The sequence below is a fragment of the Coregonus clupeaformis genome, chromosome 37 (genome assembly GCF_020615455.1).
Source record: "Coregonus clupeaformis isolate EN_2021a chromosome 37, ASM2061545v1, whole genome shotgun sequence".
Lineage (NCBI taxonomy): Eukaryota > Metazoa > Chordata > Actinopteri > Salmoniformes > Salmonidae > Coregonus > Coregonus clupeaformis.
In genome coordinates this window covers 20,375,155-20,385,923 of record NC_059228.1, presented here as the reverse complement: position 1 = coordinate 20,385,923, position 10,769 = coordinate 20,375,155, and the positions used below count along the sequence as shown (strand labels likewise).

General features: G+C 42.1%; 1 protein-coding gene across 2 annotated transcripts; it reads right to left on the bottom strand.

The window, feature by feature from the left end:
* On the bottom strand, positions 1–6,965 carry rtkn2 (rhotekin 2). Of its 2 annotated transcripts, none has more exons than XM_041866806.2 (12): positions 6,675–6,965; positions 4,709–4,908; positions 4,549–4,607; positions 4,317–4,370; positions 3,832–3,949; positions 3,269–3,469; positions 2,936–3,030; positions 2,693–2,799; positions 2,350–2,481; positions 2,076–2,241; positions 1,849–1,956; positions 1–1,544 (listed from the first exon to the last, which is right to left on the bottom strand). In XM_041866806.2, exons 1-12 carry the CDS (start codon positions 6,807–6,809, stop codon positions 952–954), a joined length of 1,968 nt encoding a protein of 655 aa, XP_041722740.1. In that variant the 5' UTR covers positions 6,810–6,965; the 3' UTR covers positions 1–951. The 2 variants fall into 2 exon arrangements, with proteins under 2 accessions (XP_041722740.1, XP_041722741.1); XM_041866807.2 differs by lacking the exon at positions 6,675–6,965 and adding an exon at positions 5,905–6,011.
* Positions 6,966–10,769: the final 3,804 nt, after the last annotated feature.

The window sequence follows — 10,769 nt, the reverse complement described above, 5'->3', positions numbered from 1 at the left end:
TAGTAGAAATGGGTTTTAATCCAGAGCATGAAAGACCTTTAGATATCTTACAGTATATGAGTGGAGGGAAACAACATAATCTAATACATTAGGGCTACACAAAACATCAATACACATTTTCAACAATAACAAATCAGAAATGTCTAGTACAACCATTAGCTTCAAACATATTCCACCGAATATTGTTAACAAATACTTCAATTGAATTAAAAATGAGAAACGGCATGGTGCTTTGAATTCCTGTGTATTTTAGCAAGTCTAACTACAAAAAAAAAAGTGCAAATGATTTGGTACAATAATGATACATCTACAATTCAAAAACATTTCCTTAAAACCAATTATTGTCATTGTATTGTAAAAAGAGAAAGTGATAACTGGCTCAGGCCACGGTGTACTGTGCATTAGTTTGGTCCACTAGAAAGTGTCATGTCCCATTTCAATCATCAGGCCACTGCTTATATTGAGTGCAGTGCAAACCTGAACTTCTTTCTCCTCCTCTACTGGCCTATAACATCATTTCATGCAATGCTTACATTAGATCCACCATTCGCTGTGTCTCTGATAAGTGTTCAATATATATCGTTTCAGTGATATGTTCTGGTTAGAAAGGCCTCCAATGCATTAAGGACTATTATCATAGTCTATTATCGTAGTGGTTAGGTACACCCTGTCAAAAGAACCACGAGAACGTTATTCATCCCAAAGGTCCCACATTCAGACATTCACAAGTGTATTTGCAGTCCATACATGCTAAGATTCCTACAGTGAGTATTTGGACACTTGGGCATAAATTCGATTAAGACAGTTTCATTAAGGACGGTCGCTTAGTCATTAAGAAATTCCCCTAAAACACCTGAATAGGTCCTATTAGTAAAAGTTAGAGGCATATTTGGGCCACTGGCGACCCTGTCTTCAGTCCTTAGTCCCAGGTAAGGTCCCTTGTTCAGTCAGTCACCAGGCTTTAGGGTTCATCTTCTCCCTTAAGGACTTCCTCAGTTTGTTGCGTGGAGCAGGGACGGGGGCAGGCCTGGGGGGGACATCAGGAGTCTGGGGGTACTCCAGCTCCAGCTGGGGAGGCTCCATCTGGCCCAGGGGGGCGTTCTTTCTGGACAGGCCACCAGGGTTCCTCTGCAGCTGCTGGATGATGGCAGAGAACTTGGCGTCCAGCGAGGGCCGTCCTGTCTTGGTTCCTGTCTTGGTTCGCGCCCCAGCCCCAACGTTGTCCTTCTCCTGATACGGAGGAGGGGGTCTGGCTGGAGGGAAGCCGTAAGGCTGCTTGTCAGCAGGTGGGGGCGGGGCACGCCTCTTCTTGTTGCCATTGGAGACAGAGCTGGAGCTGGGAGTGGGGCTGGGACAGGGACTCTCTTTGCCCGGAGACAGAACACTCTTCTGCACCACCATGGGGAGGGACCCGTCAAACAGAGTGGACCATTTAGGAGGCTCCCTTGCCTCCTCCTCACCAATGAGGAAGCGGCCCCCTGTTTCCTCGATTTTGTTGTGGATGATGTCGGTGATACTCTCAAACTTTCCAGGAGAATTTATACCTTTAGAACAAATGGGGAAAACTGACTAAATTAATCATATAGTATATAAATAGTGTATGACACTGGTTTCTGTAAGGCAGTTTTACAGAAACTTAGTGACCTCTTCACAGAAGAGTTCACATGATCTGATTGATTAATATTAGATTTATTTATTTTGATTGATTGCATTTTATATTTAATTTGTGTGTATTGCAGGGCTCATTTAAAAAATAAGTAAGTTGTATTTTCTCACCCAAAACTGCATATCAGCTAAATCTAAGACAATACAATATGTAGTCAAAGATTTTTAGGGCACTGGACTTACTCAGGTCATTGTAGACAGAGTCGGCCTGTTTGGTGAGGAAGAGTGGGGGTTTCTTTGGCGACGTAACCTCAATCTTCATCAGCTCACTACAGCAGTGCTGCCACTGACCTGGGAGAGACAGAAAACAAATCAGATCAGAGCGTTGGGTGGCGAAATATGAATTTGATTAAATCTCTGAAAGAAAGAGCATGAGATAAGGGTTTTTGCTAACTCTTCCAAACACTCACTCTGGTCGTAGAAGTGCTGCCAGAATGCCTCCATCCAGTCCTCCAGCTCCTCCCTGCTGTCAGTTGTGAAGACGTTGGTCAGAGCACCCCCCACCACTGGGTTGGTGATGGTCAGACTGTTGGACCTCTTCTGAGGGCCCTTATCCACCACACGGATCCTAGTGTCCTGGACAGAGAAACAGCAGAGGAGAGCCCAGGGATGACAAACTGAAAACTAACAGTTACGTGCTGTTCTATCACAATCACCAGGGTCGGTTACCATGGCAACATCTACCTTGTTGATGGGTATGATGAGGCTGGGCTCCACCTTGGCAGTGATCTCCTCAGGGGTGTAGTAGCAGAACAGAGTCCCAGCCCTGAGCACACAGTACAGGCTGCAGCACCGGGACAGCCCCTCCACACTTTGCTGGAATAGAAGACAATTATTATTTATTATGGGTATTATGTAGTGAGCTATGGTAAGACATTGGTTTACTTTTCTACGCCACAGAATGGTATGTTATGTTATATGACTAAAGAAGGTTTTAGCTCTGCTTATCAGGGCTTGACTGGCAGGGTCAGATATGGTACTATAGTTTGTCAGGGAGCAGTCAGAGGGTTGATAACAGTTAGCTCACCTGCTGAATCAGATAGCCATTCATCATGTCCTGGGTCATACAGATGGGCTGGGCAACTAGACGACAGCAGAGGTTCCCATAGAGAGGCAGCCAGGAGGACGACTCAGCTAAAGAGAAAACAGTCCAAACAAGGCATGTAAGGCATATTGTGACAATCCTTTATGAAGCCAAAAACAGGCAATGAAATGTATCTGTAACGCAAAGCAATATATAAAAGAATGGACAATGAAGTATTGCTCTGACCATCCTGGAGGACTATGAGAGAATGGGACTGGAAGCCCCCATCGGCCCAGGCCAAGCCCAGAGAGGTGTACGCCAGCAGGCTGTACCTTGCCCCCCTAGGAAGGACAGACAGAGACCCAACGTGATTTAACATACAAGATTAACCAGATGACTGACTAGGCAAAAGGCAACAACTGCCTAACCAAAAGGGGTGACTACAGTACATTATAGCTGGCACTATAGGTCAGGAAAGAATCTGGGCCCTACCCATTACATATAATCAGCACCCAACGTTGTTCCTGACCATGAGACCTGACCAGGGAAAACTCTGGGCCTTAACTACAGCTCACATACAGGGGTATTGGGTTGGACTGCAGGAAAGCGTCGGGGTCTCCAGCTTCAAGCAGGGGGCAGAGTTTCCTCCCAGATGCCCTGCCGAATGAACTGCGGAACTTCTTGGCCAGTTTCTTTGGGGTGTTGACCAGGGTGGTCTCCTCCTCTATGGCACAGCTATAGAGCTCCACCTTCAGCTCGAAGGCAGGCCCAACATCGTTACTGTCAATCAGGAGGGAAATGTAAGACTCAGAACACTTATAGATGCATTCTCAAACTTTTGTATAATTTCAGCCAGTAGTTTTGAAAGTGGTGCTCACAAGCCAAAAGTGGTCCCCATTTTTTGTGTACTATGTCATCCATTTCGTGTGATATGTTACGAATTCTGCAATTTGTATGATGATATACGAATTTCGTAATTGGTTTGATATGTTACGAATCCAATTTGTGCCATATGTTACAAATTTGGATAACGGAGTGCATCTTTAACAAAAGACTGGAAAGAACATGATAGGGTCCTGTAGACATAGAACCAAGGTATCCCATTTCAACAATATGAGTTTGTATTTGTGGGGAATACTTACAAAACCGTTACACCCTCAAAACAAACATCCGTCATAGATCTGTCCACAACCACCATCTCAGTGTCAAAAACTTCTGATCCAATTCTCATCAGGCAGAAGATGGCAACCCGCCGCGAGCCTAAAACCAGGATTCACAATCATAACTACATCCAGACTCAGAATACATAAATAATAATAAATAATATGCCATTTAGCAGACGCTTTTATCCAAAGCGACTTACAGTCATGTGTGCATATATTTTTACGCATGGGTGGTCCCGGGGATCGAACACACTACCCTGGCATTACAAGCGCCATGCTCTACCAATTGAGCTACAAAAGACCACACATATTTTGAATATTGGCAAGGACATGGCTTGTATATGAGAATTGCTTTAGTTATTAGGTTGTCTCAATGAACTGAACTGAATTTCCAGAGCTTCGGTTTTTCCTCTGTAGCTTTCCTTTCCCTTCACTGAAAACAATAAATGACATAAGTTACTCACTCCCTTTGTTATTAAAGTGGTCTGAGTCTTTCCACATCAACGGTATCCGCAGCCCTACAGTGGAGGACAAAGACAAACCTGTCAGTAAATGAAAGAATCCCAGTATACTTTCCAACAACGGTGATAAGACAAGCGGCTCGGCTCAATATCTAATGATCTTCATGAAATATGAAAGGAAACATATGATACAGGACAGTCATTGTTCCCTTCTGACAAAAAAGAAGGATCTTACCAGACAATGCCACTTTTCCTCTGCAGGCCATATGATCATTTGAAATGCGATCTGATAGTCTATGGCACACAAAACACATGATAAATTCAACTTCACTTATGGAGCACGACTTCACAAACAAACACACATAACCAGAAAATAGAAGGTCTGATATCTTTACCTCCTCCGAGATGCAACTCTCATATCGTGGTCCTCCTTCTTGTGCATCTCTGTCATGTAGGCCTTGATCCGAGTGTTGCAGGTCAGGAGGTTCTTGGAGGCATTCAGGATCTGCTCTCTATTGGTGCTGGCCACCAGGAGCTTGTAGGCCCCGTCTCGCATGCGGATCTCAAAGTCTATCTTCTCCTGCATGTTAGTGTCCTGTAGGAGGGGGATAACACCATAGCAATAGAGAGAATTACAATAGTGTGGATTCACAGGAGACAGGTAGCTAAGGAGTTTGGTGATATCCTCTATCTAAAGGATGTGACGTGTCACAGACAGGAGACAGTGATAGGTTTTGGGTGAGAGAGGTGAGGACACAGATCTTGATGAAAGAGGGATACTGGAAGGTAAACATCATTAGAGCAAAGACAAAATGTGAAGAATGTTAAATGGGTCAAAAACACTCATTTGAAACTGAAACAGAACTTAATCCATCTGAAGTAAAGAAACTCAAAACATGACAAAAATGTATGGTTGGGCAGACTCAAGAGATTGACAGGGTTTGATGTCCATGAGGTGCATGACATGTTGGGTGGTCTTTGCTAGAAAACAAAATCTATCACAGTATCACATAATTTATTAATATGGAGATGTACGTAGGTGGTTGACAAGATTCTAAAAGAGGAAAGCTAACAAATAAACCATTAACATAGGGATTATGACTATGTTTATTAAAGGACTAAATAATTTGTTGTAATTTCTGTTTACACCACTCAGACATCTGATGGTTGGTAGAGAGGCTAAAGAAAGTATAGGCTATAGATAGTATACTGTTCTATGATTATTTAGCCTTAATTTCTCTTTCAATATGTAAACATCATCATTCTCCTCTATTTTGTCACCTGTAGTTTCTTAGAAATCTGTCTTATGTACAACAAATTAATGTCCTCTAATTTCATGAGTGTCATTCAGATGTGGACATCTTTTCATGCATTTTGCCTGCAAGAACATTAGTTTGTTAATAGAGCAAAAAATAAACGTTTCAATAAACATGCAAAGCAGAACTGTTCTTCACGACCACTGAAAGGGTGTCATAGAGGAGAGAAAAGGGTCCTATCTATACAGCTAGCAGATTGTAACGGGCCAATGTGACGCTACATTAGCCGTTACCGGACAGGTACTGTTTGGCGTAGCAGAGAATTTTCGACCAACCTTAACTTGGCGATGATACCATCTTCGTTCTCGATTCGGCCAATACATGTATCTTCTAAAATTTCGGTATCCAGTTGCAGGCAGTTCGTTTTCATTTTGAAAATGCTCCGTTATAAAATAAATCAATTTTTTTGTTCCATGACGTAATCCAACAAAGTGTACACCTGTCTCAATCAATGAGAGGAGATTTGAAATAGACAAGATGATTCTACGTGCTATGCCAAACAGTACCTATCTTGTAACGGCTAATGGAGGATCACATTACATAGCCCGATACAATCTGCTAGCTAGGTCCTATTTAGAAACAGCCACCATCAGAAGGAAGTATGCATCTCCATAAGTGTCAGTATAAGTGCCTAGAGGCTATGTAACCAAGTAAAACTCATCTCCACGATGTATTTCACATCATCGTGGAGATTACGTTTGCTTGGCTAGAGGCTGGGTTGTTTCTGGACAGGGCCAGAGTGGATTAAGTAACGACTAACGTATCAGATACATAATAGATTGAATGGAGGCCAGTGTTTTACAAATCAGTAATCATGAAAGAAAGCATTGGAACACAGCTAGCAAACCACTTTAATATTTCTGCATTCACGTTAGCTAGCTAGAGCACAAATTATAACACTACTGTAACGCTGTGTAGAAGAAATTGTTAGCTCAGCTGGATACGCTTGTTAGCTAGCTGACGCGTTAGAAAAGCATCAGTTAGCTAACGTTTGCTAGCCTAGTAGTTAGCTAATCGTTTGACAACACACAAACTGGCACATTACCTCTGATTGCAAGAATACCGTGTTCTCTCTTATTTTCTTTCTTTTTATCTCCATGGCGAGAGAAGAACACGATGACCTAGCGCTTGCATTTCTCCTAAAGTTTTGAACTTCCCGCTGATAGTCCATATTCGCCATTCGTCCAGACAAGCCCCCAATGCTTCTCCTATCAGTTCAGTGATGACGCGTTCCGCTGCCAAACAAAACTGGATTCTACCATTTTCAAATTCGAATTTCGAGTTGTTGTGAAATATTCTATGGTGTCTGATAACAACAGTAGTGGCGTGTGTTTGACATTATCTGTATGTGTGTTGTTATTTCCAAGTAATAAGTAAAACATTACATTGGTTCATGCATTTTACGAAGATATGGTCTGATTTTATACCCCGTCTGTCTCAGAGAATGGTCACGCCCAATTGTCTGAGCTGCACATTTTGGGATGCGAAGCAACAATAAGAATTCAATGGCCTGACAGTTAATAACTTATCATTTATGAACTTAGTTGGCAATTTGTACAATTACATGACTATTTATTCCATTCAACAAATGTAAGTTATATGACGGCGCAAAATATATGCCATCATGTGCAACGCTGTTTGCAAGGCCACTGTTCTGGTTCGTTTCGGTAGCCAGTAAACGCGACATCGTAGCTATTTTACTAGCAACATTCCATTCATATTTTGTTGCTGATCGTCACTAGCTAATATTCTTTCCCTCCACAGCTTCCCAGACGCATCTACTATAAAGGAGATTGGGGAGGCTGTGCTCACTAACGTAATTCTTGCATTTTTCACAATTATTTTTTTTAATGACATTGTCATGCAAATACAGGTAAACTATATGCATGCGAGATTACATGTATACACAGCTCGAAATATATAATGTTGTACATTTATAAAACACCATATGGGGCTATGTATTGGTAGCAACAGCCTGGCTAGCTAGCTAGTCGTGGTGAGCCATGCATGGGGTAGGAAGAGAGGCTAGCAGCGTTAGCTAATAGCTAGCTACATTAAAAACCTGTTACATGTACGACATAAGCTGTTGTACACAGTTAATATCGAATGCCTTTATGTGTCATTGCTTAGCTAAATACTTGAATTGCATGTGCTCGAGTCTGCTGTCAACCCAGCCTGGTCTCATAGACAAGACGTAACATAGTAAACGTAAATCCGGGATGCTAAAATTAGTATGATCAGTTTGGTATGCTTACATAAAACCAGGGGTGAAAGTAAGGTGGTCCGGTACGATGTCCCGGCAAAATAAAGAGTGGAGGTACACCTTACCGGTAAAACGTGAGCCTATCACAAAAAACTAGAGGCTATTAAAATCAAATCACATTTTATTTGTCACATACACATGTTTAGCAGTTGTTATTGCGGGTGTAGCGAAATGCTTGTGCTTCTAGCTCCGACAGTGCAGTAATATCTAACAAGTAATATCTAACAATTTAACAACATATACCCAATACACACAAATCTAAGTAAGGAATGAATTAAGAATATATACATATATGGACATCATTATTTAACATTACTGCATGTCAGCCGCATGAAAAATGTGTGCTCCAAATTGCGTTGTGGTTTGAGGAGAACACTTACATTTTGTCAAGGTGTAGATGAGTGGCTGAGATGCTCACGGACGACAAGGCGGAGATAAGTGGCCGAGACCGAGATGCCCGTGGATAACAGTGTATGCATCAATTCAGGCTACAAGTGTAGGCCTAATGACAATCACAGAATGCCATTACAATACACGTAGGTGTTTTGTAACAGATGTCTCTTTGCATTCATCAAATTGCGGATGCACAGTGCACTGTTGGGGTTTGGATGCTGAAACTATTTTGTGAGTTAATGAATGTGCGTGGGTAGCCTACAGGAGCGCTTTTGTTAAGTGATTGTTTTACAATCAGATGAATACATCATGATTGGTTGTGTTTATGCTACAAAAGGCATAGGCGGCGTGTTCATAAGGCTAGGGGAAGCTAAGCTTTCCCTAAAGTAAATTAAATTACCAAAATTATATACAGTGCATTCAAAAAGTATTCATACCCCTTCACTTTTTCCACATTTTGTTACGTTACAGCCTTATTCTAAAATTGATTAAATTGTTTTTCCCCCCTCATCAATCTACACACAATACCCCATAATGACAAAGCAAAAACAGGTTTTTAGAAATTTTGCTAATGAAAAAATAAAACTGAAATATCACATTTACATAAGTATTCAGATCCTTTACTCAGTACTTTGTTGAAGCACCTTTGGCAGCGATTACAGCCTCGAGTCTCCTTGGGTAGGACGCAACAAGCTTGGCACACCTGTATTTGGGGAGTTTCTCTCATTCTTCTCTGCAAATCCTCTCAAGCTCTGTCAGGTTGGATGAGTAGCGTCGCTGCACAGCTATTTTCAGGTCTTGCCAGAGATGCTATATTGGGTTCAGGTCCGGGCTCTGGCGGGGCCACTGAAGGACATTCAGAGACTTGTCCCGAAGCCACTCCTGCATTGTCTTGGCTGTGTGCTTAGGGTCGTTGTCCTGTTGGAAGGTGAACCTTCGCCCCAGTCTGAGGTCCTGAGCGCTCTGGAGCAGGTTTTCATCAAGGATCTCTCTGTACTTTGCTCCGTTCATCTTTCCCTCGATCCTGACTAGTCTCCCAGTCCCTGCCGCTGAAAAACATCCCCACAGCATGATGCTACCACCACCATGCTTCACCGTAGGGATGGTGCCAGGTTTTCTCCAGACGTGACGCTTGGCATTCAGGCCAAAGAGTTCAATCTTGGTTTCATCAGACCAGAGAATCTTGTTTCTTATGGTCTGATAGTCCTTTAGGTGCCTTTGGCAAACTCCAAGCGGGCTGTCATGTGCCTTTTACTGAGAAGTGGCTTCCGTCTGGCCACTCTACCATAAAGGCCTGATTGGTAGGCCCCGTGTATCTCAGTTGGTAGAGCATGGCGCTTGCAACGCCAGGGTTGTGGGTTCGATTCCCACGGGGGGCCAGTATGAAAAAATTTATGCACTTACTAACTGTAAGTCGCTCTGGATAAGAGCGTCTGCTAAATGACTAAAAATGTTAAAAAATGCTAACATTTCTAAAAACCTGTTTTCGCTTTGTCATTATTGTGTGTAGATTGATAAGGATTATTATTATTTAAATCAATTTTAGAATAAGGCTGTAACGTAACAAAATGTGGAAAACGTGAAGGGGTCTGAATACTTTCCGAATGCAATGTAGCCTAATTAGCATACTCCTGTTTATACAGAAATATATAAAATAATTCAAAATAGGCTACTACACCAGAAAGCATAATTTGGCCACAGAGGATCATTAGCTTCTAGTTTTTTTTCTTTTTGTTGCTGTGGATTGTTTTAAATTGCATAGCATACAGTCAGTCGAAAGGGCCCGCAATTTGGGCAGAGCGTGCTGCAAAAACCAAATAGATGATTGTTGAGTTGCGACTGTCAGTGAAAAGCAGATAGACCCAGCCAGGCATATCGCAATATTTAAAAATACAATTGCGGAAAAACTGTTTGGAAAGCAAATGGCTATTGCTGTACAGAAATGACAATGAAAAGACTCCAATCTGTCTTTTAGTTAGGCCTATCAAAATTCTTAACTGAATTGAACGAATAGTAGCCTATCTTATTGGCACCTGCGGAGAACATCGGCCATATCCCTGGTGAGTGTGCATATTCACTGTCTTTATCATCGTGTCAATGCCACTTTTGTTTGTTTTTGGACAATAATTTTCTCCTCCAGGTTAGATGGACGTCATATTGTATTTGTCTCCCTTTTCGTAGGCCGACTATATGGATCAGACATATTTTTTATCCATCTGTTTGTCAGTGTCAGCGGAGTAGGCTAACCTGTCATTTTTGTGGTATTAAAACAAATGTGTGCGCGCACTTGGGTGTCTCGTATCGGTAAGCAATTAAATCTACTTTCACCCCTGCATAAGACCGATGGTTACTTAAGGCAAAAACTAAAGTAGGGTGGATGGGTGGGCGTATAACGCAAACGTCTAGCAACCCAAAGGTTGCGAGTTCAACTCTCATCACGGACAACTATAGCATTTTAGCAACTTTTCAACTACTTACTACTTT